Raw genomic sequence first — 19181 nt, forward strand, 5'->3', positions numbered from 1 at the left:
AAGTCAGTGTTCACATTCTTTGCTTAACAGGCTGTGTTGTCTGCATATACTCTACACAATAACTTATATCTCAACACAACATCTTTCAATGTGCGGGGGAGGGACTTGGGGGTAAAATGAAAATTTAGAACATACAAAGCCATCAGGGCTTGTAGTTTCACGTGAGTAGGTCGAGGTGTTATGTAATGTTTTAATTAGGTTCTTTTCTCTCTCTCTCTCTCTTTGGTTGTCTCCTCTCTTTTTTGGTTTCTATCACATGAACATTTTGTACATCTCATCACACAGAAAATAAAAAGCTTCCATAATGCCCTAGAAGAGATTCTTGTCACTGAAAGATGCGGTGCTGGGATTTAAGTTCCTATAGGCCAAGAGTTGAGGCATTTTTGTATTTTGAATTCATGCCTTTCAGAAGTTGGGGTTCAAGTTTGTAATCAGCATATGATTTCCTTAAAATAGGTTCAGCAGACATTACGTTGTCAGTGGTTCAGCCAGTTTTGTTTCCTTGCTTGAGAGAGCTGAAAGGTCTAAGTGCAAGATTATAGGAGGCAAAGTAGAAAACCAAATGTAGGAAGTAATAGTTCTTGATCAAGAGACAGCCACACATGGAGATTCTTGAGAAATCAAATTAGTTAACCTGAAACTATCTTTGAGGAAATTTCCAGTTTGTGCAGAGTTGATGGAAGTATAACACCAGGAGGTGGGGGTGGATGAGAGAAAGGAAGATGAAGGATGTTGAAGTGTTTCTTTCCCAAGAAATTGTTTGCAGTGAAAAAGCATGTTTGTTTTCCCAATATAATTGAAAAGGCACATTTGTTTTCTGGGAGAACCTGTTTTTCCATGCCTCTGCAGATTTTGTGAAATATGAACCTCCTGATTTGCAGATCCAAGTTCTTATTTAACACACAACTCTATTATATTTTCGGGGGTCAAAAATCCCATTTTCAACTGGGTTGCCTTCCTGCCTTCCTTCAGCATTTAAAAAGTGTCTGGCTATTACACCAACAGGAAATTGATGAGCCTATATGTTCTGCTGAACTAACCTGTTAAACTGAAGGTTTGAAACAGAGAATTTGCTGCATATTTCTTTTTTAAATTACATTGGTGAAAAACTTGATTCCAAAACTAAAGGCATAGTGAGTAGCCATACAGACTACTCCACTCAACAATTATCTTATTTGAAAAGTCAATCAATCTGCCCGTTTTACAGTAATCTGAACCTTAATTTAAAACACAGTTAAACCAAAATTGATAAAATAGGATATATAAATACCCTAAAACCAAAAAAACCCTAATCAATTAACAAAGGGAAAACACAACATCATTCAAAGTATAATCACTCTTACCTAAAATTCAGGCATTATAGAAAGGGGGAATTTTAATACCCTGTAGATTTTCCAGCATTTGAAAATGTATTAGCCATACGTATGTGAAAAGGGGATGAAGCTGCAACAAGATGTCAAAGCTTTTCTTGTAAACACAGTGTGAACTTATCTATGACTAGAATAAACCAAATCCTGTTTACTCTTTTTTTTTTTTTCCTGAGGGAGGCATGCCCGCTTTTTGTGCCCAAGAAATTTTGCCTGCTAAAATCATATTTCTCATTTTCCTCTGGAAACTCTGTCTGTGTGCAGATGTCTGCATTATTGGAGATAAATAATAGTGAAGTATGGCAGAAGAGAGGGCTGCAGAGGATTCAGTAGAAAATTTATTTTTTCATGTATTACAAAATTTTAAAAGGCCAAGACAAATTGATAAAAGCACAGTCAAAGGGTGTGATGTAAAGATGAACTGCAAAGCTAAAGTGAAAATTGACTTAAAGGGACACTGCCAACCTGAAATTGCACAATTGCAAAAAGAGTTTAAAGTAGTTTCAGATACTACATCAGCTTATGAGTCTCCAGCCAATTTTTATGGCTTTATAATGATATCTTCCTATTTTTTAAAATGTTTTTCTTACTGCAGTTAGTAAATGAAAGATCCATCCAAACACAGGAAACTGAAGAAACAATGAAATTGACCATGCACAAAGTGTCAAATACAGAGAGTAAACAAATTGAAAAAATACAGGGGAAAAAGTTACAGTAATCTTTACACGTTACTCATAACAATAGGTACAAGTTTGAGAAAAGTTGGATTTTTGTGCTTGATGGTGTCCCTTTAAGCCCAGAACTACAAATGCATTTCCATTAACTAAGGTCTAGAAGCATTCAGCTCAGAAATAAGCTAAAATTGATCATTATAGGCAGAGCTGGAAGCAGCATCTATAGTTACGGTTGCTTAACACTTTCCATTATAAGCCTTTCTTTTCAAATGCTTATAATTTTTCCGAACTTTTAACCATTTGGGCTGAAAGCTTCCATGCTTCCTCACAACCTCAGGCTCGTTTTGTTTGCTTGTTTGTTTTGTTTAATTTCAGCAAAAATGGTTCATCTATTTCTGAGAATGAGGTTGGGGAAAATAGGTAGTTTTACAAATGTTAAATTATTTTTGTTTCTTTGAAGATCTCTAGCACCTCTGGAGTTTGGAGCAGGAACTTAACACTTAGCAAGAGGGTAGCAGGATCGAAGAGGTGCTTTTTGAGGGCCCCAGAAATATACACCCAGATTTGGCTGTGTTATAAACCTCTGAAAAGTGCTACAACAGATCTTGATAGAGGCTTTTGGGGAGACATTGTAGGAGCAGCTGCCATTTCTTTAGCTTAGGGAAAGGTAGAGTGGAAATAATGAAGGCGCTAGGGGGACGGGGAAGTGCTGCTCTCATTCCTTCTCTCTAAAAGCAACATGAGCGCTCCCTCTCATCTGCCCAGTTTGGGGGAGCAATGCTCCTGCATGCTTACCCTCTTCCTTGACTGCTACTGCAATGAGTTCCTCTTTCTGTTTGTCTACTTTTACCACTGTGATAAGGTGGGCTGAGAGCCAGAAAAAGACCATGTGTTCTAGTTTCATCTCTTCCACTGGCTGGTGTTAATAATCATCTGCACTTTATAGCGCTTTTAATTGAGCAAGGCCTCCTACTCCTACCTTAGAATTCAAATATCACTCCCCATTTTACAGATTTTGTAACTGAGATAGTAATAGTGAATTATGGCACAGCAGGGAATAGAACCCAGGGGCCAGATTATGTGCTGTGCCTGTAGCTCAGGATGAGGAGGAAAAAGTGACTTTAAGCCCCCTGTTTGCCTCCCAGAGTCTGTGGTACCTATTGACTATTTTACTGCCCAGATTTTTATGGTGATAGATTTCTACTCTACAGTCAGATCATTTGTTGTAGATGAGGGCCTTGCCTCCCATCTTTTGTTTTGATAGTGTGCCCTAAGAAGTTGATGGAGACAATTGCATTCCAGATCTTTGAGGAATCATGCAGATTACCTTTGAAGCCCTCTACTGACGGAATATTATGAGAGGAAGGACAGTCTTGTAGTTGAGACTCAGAAGATCAGGGGGGAGGGGACAGGAAGGAGGCAGAATCTTCCCACATGTCTTTTGTATTGTGTAAAGATAACTCTGAAAATGATTTTATTTTCCTTCAATAAAATATTTTCCCTGCTTGTTTTTTCACCTTTGAAATAATGAAAATATCAAGTCTTCCTATCCCTGTTTATGTTGAAAGTGGATTGGGAGTTTTATCAGCCTTTTAATTGAAGGAGAGAATTCTTCAATCTTTAATAGAGAGCTTTTTTCCCAGCTGCTTGTTAGTTGTTTGAGTTACAGTAGTGTTTGCAAAAGCAGAGAGTTTTAGTCTTAATAAAAATCACTTTCCTGCTCAGTTAATCGGGTTTTACTTCCTTGATAGTTGTGGTGTCACAAACATGTTAATTCTTGAGTTCTCCAGAGAGTTTTCCAGGAAAATGACAGATCTGACCTGAATTTATATCATAAAAAGCAAAAGGAGACAAAACAAAACAAAACAACTTCTCAGGCCTTCTTTGCCTCAGCTATACATCATAGAGAAAACAAAAGGGTACAATCCCCCTCCACCCCCAATTTACAGGTGATCTTTAAATGTGGGCTTAGCAAGAAGCTGGTATTTTATTTATGATTGACTGTTAGTGACTGACAACAACAAAATAGTTGAGAGAGGGACAGCTTTTATGGGAATACAGACTTTATATAAAATGTTATATTTCATGGGGGGTTAATATTGATAGGCTTTAAAGTTACTTTTCTTTATCAAGATGAAGATTCCAGAAAAATAGTTGTTTCTCATGTAGCTAAGGCCCTGCGTTTTGGGGTTTTATTTCATTTAAAATTTCCCAGGAATTTAATCAGTATTGAAAAAACTTTTTTTTTTTTAAAGGATGATTGATAAAAACCAAACATGAAGGCTACGGGGCTGGGGGGCAGAAGGCAGTCCAGTATTCATGGGGAAGGCGGCAGCCTTCCATTCCCTGGAGGCGTGTTGCTGCAGAAATCATGCAGTCTTGGCTACCAGGGCACAGCTCCCTCCGTGTCTCACTTGCCTACTGTGCAAGGGAAGCACTTGGAGCCATTCTGAAGGGCCGGAGTCAGGAGGAGGCTCTGTCTGGCAGAGAAAACAGTCCAGAGTTATTGCCTATGTCCCTACTTGTCTCATTCCCCTACTGCACAGGGAGTCGGGTGATAAGGGGACGAGATGTGCAGGGAGCCCCACTTGGCTGCCAGGATGTGGCTCCCTGCCTGTCTTGCTACTGCTCAGCATAGCAGCAGGTGCCGAGTGGCAGTTGACTTCTGTGGAGGCGCACTGTGCCTTTTGGCAGGGGCACTGCAAGGGCAGAGCCAGATCGAGGGCATTCCTGCATTTGCAAAATACAGGTTAAAATTGATAAAATCCAAATTCTTGTTTGTGTCAAAACCCATGAATTTTGGGAGTCAATTTGATAAAAAAACAAAAATTTACTTATAGCCCTGTTCCAGAAGAGCAATTACTGTAAATTCCTTAGAGAGACAAGGTGGGTGAGGTCATATCTTTGATTGGACCAACTTCTGTTGGTGAGAGAGAGTAACTTATGAGCAACACAGAGCTCTTTTTCAGGGACCAGCATGGCTACAACTACATTGTAAAGGCCTTGGTTTTTGAGGGAACTGGAGATGATGAAATGGTTAACTGATCATAGGTTTGTTCAAACTTATTTTTAGTTTTGCTGATGGGTGAATGTTGAGTGACTGTTGCCAGGATTCTTTTCTAATCAGTTATTTTTATGCTGAACATTCCAGAAACTTATGATACAGAATCATTTCAAAACTTTTTTTTCACCTGGATAAGTACATGCCAGCTTCCTCAAAAGTGGTCTAATGTTACTGGACTTTTGACATTTTGAGAAGGAATTGCAGATTTACAGTGTCTAGTATGTTAACCAGCAAATATTTTAAAATTTCTGATTTAAGTAGAGCTTTTCCAAGTTGATGCTTAATAAAAGATGATCTAATCTGACCTCGATTGGCCCAAGTTGTGTGGCTTCAAGGTGTGCCTTGCACCTGATTTGTCAGAAGACCTTGGGGGGCGGTGCTGCATGGCTGAGTAAATGAAATTTTCAAACTGTTGGAACTAAGGATAAGGCTGAAAACATTACCTTTTTGAGTCAGTACGCCACCTGAGGGAAAACTGACATTCCAGAATATCCAAGATCCACTCAAGTCTCTACTATAGTATCTCTGGACGGTGTGTGTGTGTGTGGGGGGGGGCGCTAGTCACCAAATAAGACTAAAATTCTAAGGAGGAAGCTTTATAATTGGCTTTGATGTTGTGATTTAAACATATTAAATAATTTAGTTTCCATAGTAAGCCATTGACTGGCTTTAAATCATTGATTTGATTCACGTTGGTAAAATTCTTTAGTTAGGACTTAGAACCAGACAGCCACTTTCTTAGAATCCTGTTTAGAATGTATAAGGATTGACTATTTTTAATATTAATCCTATGATTTAACTAGTTAGACTGGAATTAAATCATCAAACTCGATTATTTGATATTTATTTTGATCTGATAGTTGTAATGCTTTATTTCTAGTTTAGTTTAATATTATTAATAATAGTTTAGTTTTGGTGATATGTTTTCTTAATTTTGTTTTTCTTTGAGTCTTAATAAAATTTATAAGATTGATACTGAGTCACATTTCTTTCAGTAAGCAGTATGGGTCCTGACCAGCTCCCCCTAATTAGTCTTTGGTTCTTACAGAGTCCATGTGGTTTTGTTAGCTCTATCAGCATCTTCTGATATCATTGTCCATTATGTGTTTGTTTTGCTAACACGCTGTAAAGCCTTCCAGGAATGGATAAAAGAGGCCTTTCAGTAGATTTCTTTCTCTCTCTGGAAGAGATCTCAAAGGATGAGGAGTATCCTTTTCGTCCTTTGCTAAATGTGTAAGTATAGTGTGGGGAAAGCAGAGACACATTTTGCCTGTGAGATTACCACTTGGCAGATGATACTCAGATCTAATTTTTTGTTTGTTTTTTGCCAAACACTGCCTGATAGAGTTAGGGGAACGGATAGGAGCAATCTGGTTTAGACACAATCTAGGTGAGACAAACTATTGTAATAAGTACTAGAGTGCTTCTAGAGAATTTGGTGGTGTGTGAGTTCACCTTTTATTACAGGGATATGGCAGGCCCCTGCCATTACAGTTTTTGGAGTCTGGTATCATTTTAGATTTATTGATGCTCCTGGATTCTTAGGTACTAGCTATAGTATGTATTGCCTTTTCTGTCTATCTATCGCTCTATCAGGAGCGTGTGGCTGTTCCACTCCTAACACAGACTTTGCCCCAATAATCCATGCCTTAGTCATCTAAGGGCTAGTCTACGCTTGCAACGCTAAAGTGCTACCGCTGCAGTGCTTTAATGCGCCTTGTGTGATTATTGTGTTCCGTTGTCTTGTAATTGATTTTAGCGATGTAAATCTCCCAGGTGTCAAATATAAATTTCTTAAAAAACAAATCAAAACCCTAAAACTCAGTCACACAAACACCTGATTTAGCAGTTTATGATAATGCCAGCGGTAGGAGGCGGAATAAAGATTTTTGACTAAAGATATGGCAGGCAACTATGGTCTTACACTATGACCAGTCCCATACTAGGGACCCATTTACAGCACGGAGCACCTTGGCACAATTGAAATACAAGTTGGACATGACTGGGTAGATGGGACTTTGCAGAGCATTTAAAATGGTTTGTTAAAACTCTTTAAAACAGTGTTCAGTTTTAACTGTATTTTAATCACGTCTTTCCTCTACTGTATTGTATTGGAGGATTCAGTTATTGTACTGTTCGTAGTGTAAACAGGACCTAACAGAACAATGAATTTTTCAAATATTTGGTATAAAAAAGGATGTTTAGTTTTTGAGTTTATGCATACTCTGTTAGTAATTAGGGATCCTAAAAATAGATCCCATGTTTAGTTTTAAAGATTTGCAGTTTAACATTCCTGACATTTAGTGGTTTGTGTTATAAACTCAGTGTTTTTAAATGTAGGTTTTAAAGTTTAATTTTCTTTTCTGTAGAGGATGTTCATTATTGGCACAATTCACACCAACAGCTCTGTTACATATTTATACATGAGTTTTGGAACCATCACAGCCTCTGGTATAAAATGTCTTATTTAGACAAGTAATAAAATCATCATGACTCTACTCTGAAAATTAATGATGATATGCACCATATATAGTTTTAAAATGTGCTGTTCATTGCCTATTTATTTTGTGTCCTCCTCTCCCCACACTGCCAGAGCATTGTGATTAAATCATATTTAAATGTAATCTTTTGGAAAATTTAACTTCAGTCCTTTTTTAGTTATACAAATGACTTGCAAATAACAAATGGCTGAAAATTTGAGGGGAAATAGGGTGGAGGGCTCATTGCACTTCTGTTCCTTACAAACAGCTGTAAACTAATTTTCTTTTCAAATGTTAACAAAGGCCTTTCCAGCTTAAACCTCCTATGCCAAGTTTTCATTCCACAATTAAGCTGTGGAAATAGATGTGTAGAATAGAAGGAGTGATCGCGCTGGGTCACCATAATACAGAGAGAGTTACAGGACACATGACAATGAGTTTAATTAACAGTCTGAATGTGTTAAAATGCTGTCTTCTATTTTCATTTCCATCCCTTTCAAATAAGGCCCTGTCCCAACTGTGCTGACCATGGCAGCAATAACTATATTGTAATAAGGTTACAGTTAGCACAGTTTCCCTGATCTGCCTGGACAGGAGCTCCTTTCTGAGACTCTTGACAGCCAAACATCGTTACAGCTGTACCCCAGTAGGTACATTCAGTTATGTAGCATGTTTCTGATTGGAAAACTTCTTGTTTTGCACTGAACAAGAAAGTCGTGCTAGCTACAACTCTGTTTATTGCAGTCATTGTGGTTTCATTACTACTGTGGACAGGGCATAAGCCTGGATGTTTTGAGAATTTTTTATTATCAGTACATTTAAATCGGCTGCTAGGAAAGGCTGCAGGAAGTTATGTTTGTGGACTAGACTGTATTCTCCAGTCCTGGGGTTGGTTGCATCTTCTAGTATATAATTTGCTACTTTTTGGGGAGAGGGAGGAGTGGTAATGGGCAACAATAAAGGTGACCTGCAAAGGGGGAAAATTGGGGTTATGCTTTTCCTTTGTATAGTATGTAAGAAGAGTCTGCAAAGTTGTTCTTGTTTTTTAAACATTTTTTTCGCTTGTTTGTTGCATTACTAATTCAGGTTCTGTCTAACTGTAATACACTGATAAGTGAGGTCTAGTAAAATAATGACATGACAAAAGCTAAACAAATGAAAGTCAAGTAATTTGAGAAGAGAAGAAGAATTTGTTTTTTATTGAGAACTGTTTAACTCCAATAACTAACATTGTGGAGAAAAGGATTCCACACTCCCACGCCCTCAGTGCAGGCTTGAGAGCTAGCAATGTACAGTCTCTGAGATATCCAATAAATCCTCCGGCAAAATCAGGGAAGACCAGAGTTGACATATCTGTAATCAGGAAAAAAAAATCTTTTAAAATGTTTCTTTAAAAAAAAAATAATAATCCTTTGCAAGTCACCTTTAACTATACACTCCAAAGAGAGTTGCTGTCAGGTGGAATACTATGTATGAGAAGGTGCTCATAGTTTGTGTTTGATGTGCATTTACAGTGTCCATTTATGGAATTTGGTTTTATGATAAGGAAGAATGCCAAAGAATTGCAGAGCTCATGAAAAAGTAAGTGATGATGAGTAAACAAGATTTTTGTGCTCTTTATGTGTATGTACGTCTGTATATACATGCACATTATATTGCTTGGATGGTATTACTCCTTTGAATATTAACCCCATTTATACTGGACTTGTTGAAAATAAGCTTGTGTCACACATCACTAAATATTATGTATTTAAAAATAAATGTGTACACAGAATACAATACCTTTACATAATTCAGTATCTCTCAAACTATATCAGAATGTAATGGGTCATCTGATTTATTCTCTAAAACCTAACAGATCTATTTTGGAGAGTGGCTCAATGAAAAAGTACTACATTAGGGTGAGAATGGATAATTTCCCCCCTCTTTTTGGGGACCTATAGTTTTAAAAGGAATTACCGTTACAGGTGTGCAAGAAAGGGGGTTAAGTGGGGGGAGGGGGTGTTCATAAAGGATGCCTGCAGTTTTTTTCTGTATTTTTAAATGTCCTTTCCATGTTAACCTTGAACTCCTTCTGTTTCTCCCTTTCTTAACAAAATGTGGAAGATTAAGTTCTTTGTCATTTTTCTGAAACGTAAGGCAAGGTCTTAATTAGCTCTGACTTCAATATATTTATTTGCTTAATAAAACAATTTTCAGTGTTTATACAATCAAATCAGAGATCAAACACCTCACATAAAGCCATATATATTCTGTGCAACATTTCGTTTCTGATAGTATTACTGATGTCCACTCACCTAGCTTTTTCACTGCTTTCTTTAAGAGTCCAGTGCTGGCAGAGCCCATCCCTTCTCTGCTTACTGCTCTATATCTAATGGCTAGCTCCTTTACTCTGCTATATGCCTGCTTTTTGGCAACATCTGTTTGTTTGTTTTTTTGATGGGGAAGGGGTTGGAGGTGCTTAATTTTTGATAAAATGTTGTAATCAAAGTTTTTGAGGTCTTAGGGTATGTCTACACTGCAGCACTAGTAGACATACTAGACCAAGAAATACAGAGGTTTATAAGACAGCAAAAAAAGATCATCACTGCATTTCCTACCGCACTGAAGTGGCTAAATTGTGACCCAAGAAATAGTTGATAGAAAAACAATTTACGGAAATAAGCAATGATCCCTAGGAAACCTGGGCTTTTAACAACTAATGTTAGTTAACTAGCTCAAGTTGCAGTTGATGGTAATTAGGTACTCTCAAACTGGTAATTTACTACAATAAAGACTAGTTTTCAGAGGATTCATGCTATTGGAAACCATTTGTAGTGGTTTATAATAACAGCATTTCATATAGATTAAAAAATACCCTGTAGCTCAGCCAAGGGGCTGTGTGCTAGAACTCTCAGCATTCTGCTACAATTATAAAACAGCTGGGGCAGGAAATTGGTCATTTACTACAAGTTAATGACTGAATTGTGTCTGTTCCCCACGTCCCACCACCAGTCAGAACTAAATAACACAATAAATTCCCTGTACCTTCTGACTGTGGAACCTGTGATTGAGTTTCAGAAATTCAAGTCTTTATGCACAGAATTTGGAGGAAACTTCATCTTGTCCCCAGTCAAGCCATCCTTTTATGTAGACTGCAAAAATATATAAACTTCTAGAGTTTTGTTTAATGATTAAAAATAATTGTGATTGAACTTGATATTTTCATTTATTTCTGCCTTATGGATTCCCACTTTACTCCTCACTTCCAGTCTAACTCAGCAGGAGCAATTCAAAGCGCAGCAGGGGGCTGGAGCAGGAGCCTCTCCAATGATCCAGAGCTCTGGTGATAGCAAGGAAGTGGATATCTTACGGATGCTTACCAAGGCCAAAGATGAATATACCAAGGTGAGGTTTCTTCTGTGTAAAATTTCCTTTGGGCCATGATAACATGACTCCACCTCTTGTCATTTTGTCTTCTAATGGATTTATGTTCTTTTTGCAAAATTACTTTGCAAACACCAAATAATTACAGGATGTTGGAGCAGTATGCCTGATGTGGTTTTCCCTGACAAAACATGCAAAACAATTTCATGTTTGTGAATCAGTATCTTCCAAGGAAAATAATACATATAGGGATTTTTGGTTTTCTGTGGGGGTATTATTAAGTGATCACAGAATCATAGGACTGGAGGCAGGGGTGAAAGTAACTGAGGCCACTTACTGGTATGGGGCGGGGCCTCGGGTGGAAGGGGCGGGGCTGGGGGGTTAGCATCCCCCACCCAGCCTTTCCAGTCTGGCTGGCCTGCGCTGCCCAGGGCTTCCGTGTTGATTTAAAGGGCCTGGGGCTCCGGATGCCGCTGCTGCCATAGGAGTAGCAGCGTCCGGAGCCCCGGGCCCTTTTAAATCGCCGGCCACTGGGCAGCTGCTCCCTTTGGCCCCCCCACCCCCCTGTTGGCGGCCGGGGGGCCAAAAGGAGCAGGAACGTTAAAACGCTTCTGGGTCCTTTGCTGCAGCAGCGCTTTAACATTGCCGCCCCTTCCCCCCCACCCTCCGTCAGTGGCCCTGCTGGTATGGACCCTACCAGCAGGGCCGCCGACAGGGGAGGCAAAAGGGGCAGGGACATTAAAACGCTGCCGCGGCAGCACTTTAATGTGGGCTGGGTATGGGCCGGTGCGGGTTCTTACCGGTACACAGTACTGGCCATACCAGCTCACTTTCACCCCTGACTGGAGGGGACCTTGAGAGGTCATCTAGTCTAGTCCTCTGCACTTACGGCAGAATTAAGTATTATCTAAGTCATGTGAGCTTATGGGATACATTTTAGTGACTTTGATTTTGACACATGAATCTCACATTCTCCTTGCATATTCATTGGTGCCTAAGAGCTGTAACTTCTTTGGTGTGGATGACATGGTGGCTTCTAGCTGCTGGGAAGTTATTCTCAGTCTCTTTGACAACTATCTAATGTCTTTTGCACACGTTAGTTTTGGTTGAGAAGACCTCTAGCATGTAAGTAACTGTTTTTAAATGTAGTTGGTGAGATGTAGTTTAGTCATTGATGGATGGAAATGAAAAGGTTTGAAACCTAGTATAATTCGATCCCACATGCTTCCTCTGTGTTCTGGAGTTTCTAAGACACCTAAGTAACTAATGGATTAATTAATTTTCTTCTTTTTATTACTGAGCAGCCCAGAACGTTTTACCTTTCAGAATAAAAGTCTAATCATTTCAATTATTTATATCAATGGTGTAAACTATTTCAGAGCCTCCGTTGGATCCTGCTGCTGTTTCCTATCTTTCATATGCAGCACCGTTGAATAATGAGCTCATAACATATAAGAGTTTTGGGTCTGGGAATATATATATATTTTTAACACAAGCAATTTAAAGAAAGGTGATTTTATTTCTTTTGTGAAATGTGGTTACTAATAAGATTTTAAGCAGGGCTGTAGTGAATTTTCTCAGCTCCCATGAAGTGTAGGCTTTGTTTCTTGTGGCACAGCTACTTTTGAAGCCAGCATCTTGAGACCTGTTCTGTGTAAGAGGTGGGTTTAATGCTTTAAACAGACAACAAAAAGAAGACGTGTTGGTATAATTTAATCCTGAATTGGTACCTAGGCTTGGATCAAAACTTTTTTGCTTCATATACAATAAAGTGTTTACAACTAATTTGAATAGCCACTATTGAAAGAACTATAATGGTACCTTCTGGAAAATCTAGAAAAACATGAGGCTTGTGCTCAGATACCTTGGTGATGAATACATGATAGAGGTAATTCTCTCCCTCTCCCTTTATACATATAAATGTATGTAGTAGGATATAGAGGAAGAGAAATACAAAAATATTTTGTTCAGAAATATGTGTGCAAACAAAGTCTTGGAATATTTTGTAAATTTGCTGCTGCTGCTTATGCCCCACATAATCCTATGTTTGTGGCATCATAATTGGTTGCCAAGGAAATATTCTGCAACAGAGCACTTTGCCTTCAGCTGGAGCATACGCAGCAGGAATAGCTGACCTGGTATAGACTAGAGATCATGTTTTCATGACAGTGTCCTTAGTAACATAAAATTAGGAAAAGAGGAGCGGGACAAATTGTGACACACAGATTTATTTTTACATTAAATCAGAGGTATCATTTCAGAAAATTTCAGGAGGAGGGGTCAAAGTTGCATCAGCATCCACAACATTGTTATAGGATATATTATATCCTGCAGAGTTCAGGGAAGGGGCAAAAAGTGAAAGACATAATGGAGCATATAGACCTATGAAAAGTCAGAGGAGGAAGGCAAACCAAGGTCTGGGGGAGGCAGCTATCCCCCTTGCCTCATAGCAAATGACACCCAGGCCTCAAGGCCACTATACTTCACAACTACCGTGATTTTTGGCCACTTCATGACTATTACGCTTTCTTTCCAGCTTATGTCTCAAGCCAATGATTGTGCTGAAATCAGCTTGTCAAGTCTGCTTATTAAGCCTTCTGCATCATCTGTGATTCGGAAGGATAATGGAAGCCTCGTGAGCCATAGAGTAGGAACAGAAAAGATAAACAAGCAGGTTTCAGTGCATTCAAGAGGTCTGTTTTCTTTCATTTAAGTCCAGTGGTAAAATTCTCCAAAGAGTCGAAGTGACGTAGGACTTAAGACCATGTCTACATTGCCAGGCAGCTCAGACTAAGGGGGTGAGAATAGCAGTGTGCATCAAAGTGCTGCGCTGTAACTCCCCGTGTGGATGCTGCATGCACAAATCTAAAGGTGAAGGAACTCCAGAGGGATCTAACAAAGCTAGGTGAATAAACAACACAGTGACATATGCTGTTTGGTGTTGGTTAATGCAAAGGAAACTTTTCTTAACACAAATACCTATTTTAATGTTATTGGCACACACTTCCCTCTTCCATACTGGATCTTCAAATTGTTGTTCTGATGTTGTCTTTCTAAGCCATCCATATGTAACTGGTTTTAAAGGGCAACTGCAAAGCAAGAGTGAAACTTTAGTTAAGCCCAGATTTCTGCCCTGGCACTAAAGGTTCCTGACACTACTTCCCACAAGGACAGAAGGTTCCATTAACCAGGCCTTGGGGCATTGAGCGTAGAAATCAATATAAACTAATTTTTTAAGAAGTTTCTCTTGCCCTCTGCAAAATCCTCTTGGTACTTCCTAGTTCACTTGAAGAGCTCCTAAAATTCACCATTATGTGCCATCAAATATCACTGCACTTGGATTGACAAGACTTCTGACATTTGAGATACCCCAGACATCTTCAGTGAACTAGTGTATACTAACAGGTTTTCACAACGAGGGGAAAAAACTGTAGCAGGTTAGCTTATGTAGCTCTCTGTGCTGAATGCTGCCCATCCAGCCTAGCCAGAGGGCATTCAGTACAGCATTTTATGGTTAACTCAAGTTCCATTTTTGCTTTGCAGTTCTCCTTTCAGGGCAAAGTTTACTTTTCGGTTGTCATAGTTTCCCAGTTCTGTTGCTTGAAGCAGTTGCTGACCTTATGCCAGATGGGCACAGCATGAAGGAAGATTCAAGAACTGAAATAACGTTTTCCACTTTGCTGCTAGCAACCCTTTTGGCATGTCTGTGTTTGTGCCTCCAAAAACCAGTGCTGAAGGCAGCATCTGAGCCAGAGGTTGAAGCAAAACGGCAGGAGCCCAGGTGTATGAATTGAACTTTGGTTCTCCTTCATGACATTTCCTCCCCTGAGCACCATTTTAGGAGTTACATGCCTGGCCAAACAGCCACTAAACTATTTTTGAGAAGTAGTTGGCAGTTATGGCAGTTCCCTCAAGCACAGCATTCCATAGAACCAGGACATAAATATGCTGCCTTCTCTAACGGCCCTCAAGATCTTCTTTATTGGCCTCCTCATGCAGTCATTGAACCAATCTGTCCCTCTCTTTCTCATTAGTTTTCCCGTGTTGATAGGTATATTAGAAATGGTTGCACTGGATAGTTTTCAGTCCACTCTACCTTGTATATCTCTCAAGTTTATTTTTAACTGTTTGGTAGCTATTCTGGCTTATGATCAGTCCTTTGAATCCTGCCAGGTTTACGTCTGCTACCAAGACCACCCAGTCATTTCTTTAGTACCATACTACCTAGGAGCCCTTGCCATGTCCAGGACCCCACAGTGCGAGGCACTGGATAGACACAGAATGAAAAGATGGTCCCCACCCTAAGGAGCTTACATTCTAAGACAAGAGCCAGTACATGGATATAGACACATGGGGGAGTACAACGAAACAGTAAGACTTGGGTCAGCATGATAGGCGATGGTCTCTGAACACCAAAGGCCTAAGAGCCCAATTGTTGTAGTAATTACATAGGAATTGCCATACTGTATCAGACTTGTGGTCCATCTGTTCCAGTATTCTATTTCCAGCAATGCATAGAACCAGATGCCTCAGAGGAAGGTGCAAAAGCCCAAAGTGAACAATTAAAGAATGACCTGGACATAAGGAAAGCTTTTTCCTAACATTCATCAGTTAGAGTTTGGTTTATGTTCTGAAGCTTGAGGATTTATAGCTCCTCTGCATTTTTGTTTGTTGTGTCTAATTAACTTGTTCTTGTTATTAGTACAAATATTTAATCCTTCTGTGAATCCTGCTTATCTGTTGGTCACAGTAGTATCTTGTATCAGAGTTCCACGGGCTAATACTTCTTTCTTTAGACAGTGCATAATTTCCTTTTATCAAATTTCTATTTGTTGTTAGTCAATTATGAGAGGGTAAAGAAAAGCATTTGATTTACTTTTTCTGTACTATTCATTATTTTGTATACCTCCAGCATGTTTCCTCTTCTTTGCACCTTCACTAAACTAAATATTCCCAGTTTCTGTTCATATTTTAGTCTTTCCATACTGCTAATCATTTTTGTCAAGCATTTCTGAATCCCCCTCTGCTTCTGCCCTATCCTTTTTGAGATAAGAATACCAGTTAACATATCAGTATTTAACAAGTGAACATATTGACTCTCAAGTGCTAACCAATCAAATACTTTAATTTTTTTCCTTAAGATTTTAAGTGTGTATAAACTATACTGTTATCTGACTGTCAATGGCATGAGACCGTTATCTAGAGGAGATCAGCAAGTATAACCCTCAACCCTAGAAAAAAAGATTTAAAATATCGTCCTCCCTTACAACCCTGTTTTTTAAAAAAACAGAAACTTGTAAAAATAGTAAACAAAGTGATTTATTGTATGGCCAAAATAAACATTTTTATAGGCCATCTCTAAACTTTGTTCCATGTAATTTTCAGTGGAAAAACCATAGGATACCAACTTTCAAACTGACACGCTCGTGTGCTCTAATCTTCTCTCCAATTCCTTTTCTTCTTTTTCCTCTTCCTTTTTTAAAACCAGCAGTAATCCACACAGGAGCATTAGAGAAAAAGAAATACGTGTTGAATTGCAAGGCTTATGCTTTTTTGAGGGTGGCAATTGTCTCTCAATAGAGCTATATATGCCAGGCAAGTTGAAATTATGAGGTTATGAAAGTACTAATGTAAAATATGTAAGAGGTGCCTATTGATAGCCTATAAATATATATGCATATAAATCCTTCAGGTACCTAAACTACTTACAAGCCATAACAGAACTATCTGTTTACTGACAGAAAACCTGTAGCTGTGGTCTGGTCTCTAAGGTGCCAGGTTGGTTTTGCCTTAAGTACAGGAAAAGGAAAAGATGAGGAAGGGAATTGGGATTTTTTTCTTTTTTAAAGGCTCACATACAAAGCATTGTGGTCTTGAGTCTGTAAACTTACATATGCTAACGTTTCTAGCCAATGAGATTGACTTCTATTCAGTATCCTCATTTATCACAATCAGTTATCAGTCTTGCAAATGGTGGTATTTCTTGAAGATTTAACCAGTTTGGGATTTTATGATACAAAGTTAGGGGAGAACATCCCTTAAGAAAATGGTAGTTTCTTTCATTCCAAAATATGTTTTATTTCTGTTGCAGTGTAAGACCTGTTCAGAGCCAAAACAAATGACCAGTTCCTCTGCTATCTATGACAACCCCAACCTGATCAAACCAATACCAGTGAAGCCCAGTGAAACTCAGCACCAACAAATACCTCAGCAAGGCAAGGTACACTTTAATTTGCACTCTGACTAGTGCTGCCATAACATATCAGGCACGGGAGGATGCTTGCGTTGATCAAATAGTACAATAATGTGAAGTGGAATTAGGGTAAATGGGATGGTCTTCATGCAAAATTAATATCTCTTTACAAAAAATAGCTTTTCTGTATAAAATTAGGTTATTTAAAACATAGATGTTGTATGCTGATTTATGCAAAAACAATTGATCTCTCAATTCAGGAATGTTGTTGTGGTTGCAGGCAGACCCCCAACTAGCCAGTGGAACAGGGCTTATTTTATTATTCATTTATTAATTTAAATGTGTACAATTGCCTTTCCATACATGATAGATGCCTTTCATACAACTTAAAAATACATCACAATGCAAAGTCCAGCAAGCTACATCCATTCTGCCATGGTAAGGAGAGAGACAGAAAGTGACACTACTTCCCACAAGGACAGAAGGTTCCTTTCTTCCCCTTCATGACCTTTTTGAGCTTTTCTAATATTTTATTAGTGACCCTAAGAGGAGACCCTTCTCTCTAGGCATTGAAAGTGAAGTAGGTACCTTTTTTCTGGAGGTAGCATTTTTCTCCCAGACGAGGAGTTTCAAGGCTGTTTAAAAATCCTTTCCTCCCACATGACAGAATCATTAAATAATCCTCTTGAGAGGAGGAAGTATGGGTCAATTGTCTTGGCTGTTTCTTAGATACTGCAAGGTAACACTTCAGACAGTTAATGTAGCTTCTAGTGCAGACAAACTATGTTCACTTATTCTCTTTTTCCTCGCAGAACATGGACTCCGAACCACAACACTTATCTTTGACAGCACTGTTTGGAAAACAAGAAAATCCTACCATTTACCAAGATCTCCCAGAACAGTCACAGAAAAAGCACCAACTTAATCTTTCTGTCAGGCAGAGGGTAGTGCGTTCCCTGTCCTATGAGGAACCTAGCAGACATTCACCCTCAGCAGAAAAGCAGCTTTGCCCAGCTATTCAAAAACTTATGGTGCGTGGGACAGACCTTCATCCACTCTCTGAGCTTCCTGAGAATCGACTGTGTGAAAACGGCAATGTCCGCTCCATAGGAGAGGTTTTCACTGGACTCTTCCAGCCTGTGACTTCTCATGGTATTGTAGCATCTCATCCAGCCCAGGACACAGCTGGCACTCAAAGCTTGTTACAGAAACTGCAGGGACAGTCAGGATCAGTGACCAAAATGGACCCAAGTGCAACAGGTACTGTAAGTTCAACAGCTTCAATCTTCAGCAGGACTTCTGCTGCTACAGCATCAGCGGCACAGATAAATAACATGACCCAGCCACATCTGGTATATTTCAATGGCTCTCTTCCAACCCAGACTTTAGGGCCTCAGACCATTGGTAAAGAACAGTCCAAAGTTCCTAGACAGCCACTTTCCCTCTCTGGCAACCAATCAACCAATTCTGGAGTGATTTCACCCCAAGAGTTACTGAAAAAACTCCAGATAGTGCAACAGGAGCAACAGTTACATGTGTCCAGCAGACCTACCTTGGCAGCTAAGTTTCCTGTAGTTACTCAGAACACCAACACTCTAAAACCTTTGGACTCCTGGATAGACAAGACATCAGGTGCACAAAAGCAGAGCCCTCTCTTTCAGGTAAACGTGATTTAAGGAACTAATGCTTGTGGGGAAGGTATCTAGGAATCTTTTGAGCTGCAGTGCAACAGAATTCAGTTTTATAAGGCGATTCTCTAATTCCCATTATTTCTCCCCTACCCCAACAAATCTCAGGCCATCAGACTCATTTTCATTTTATTTTGCTCTTGTACTGCTGGGGTCTGTGAGCCATATCCAAGTTAGTCTCAACAGAAGCAATGCTCCTATGCCAACATTAAGAAGTCCTGATTTCCCTAGCTTTAGTAATGTAAATACTGAAGGGTCTGATCTTTCCAGATCACTAATAACCATAGATGCTTCAGGCATAGATTTTTCTTACGCACTTAAGATATATACCTAATTACTGGCTTTGTGT

The 19181-nt window shown here is 39.2% G+C and overlaps 1 protein-coding gene across 4 annotated transcripts in view; it reads left to right on the plus strand.

Annotated features, from left to right (window-relative positions):
• DCP1B (decapping mRNA 1B) overlaps nt 1–19181 on the plus strand; it is a 63950-nt gene that overhangs the window by 26314 nt on the left and 18455 nt on the right. For all 4 annotated transcript variants that reach the window (XM_073320082.1, XM_073320100.1, XM_073320109.1 and 1 more), the window contains 4 exons: nt 9100–9166; nt 10837–10972; nt 17043–17171; nt 17957–18805. In XM_073320082.1, the coding sequence (XP_073176183.1) occupies nt 9100–9166; nt 10837–10972; nt 17043–17171; nt 17957–18805 (1181 nt within the window). The remainder of the gene's footprint in view (nt 1–9099; nt 9167–10836; nt 10973–17042; nt 17172–17956; nt 18806–19181) is intronic.

This window comes from Lepidochelys kempii, chromosome 1 (genome assembly GCF_965140265.1).
Source record: "Lepidochelys kempii isolate rLepKem1 chromosome 1, rLepKem1.hap2, whole genome shotgun sequence".
Classification (NCBI taxonomy): Eukaryota; Metazoa; Chordata; order Testudines; family Cheloniidae; genus Lepidochelys; species Lepidochelys kempii.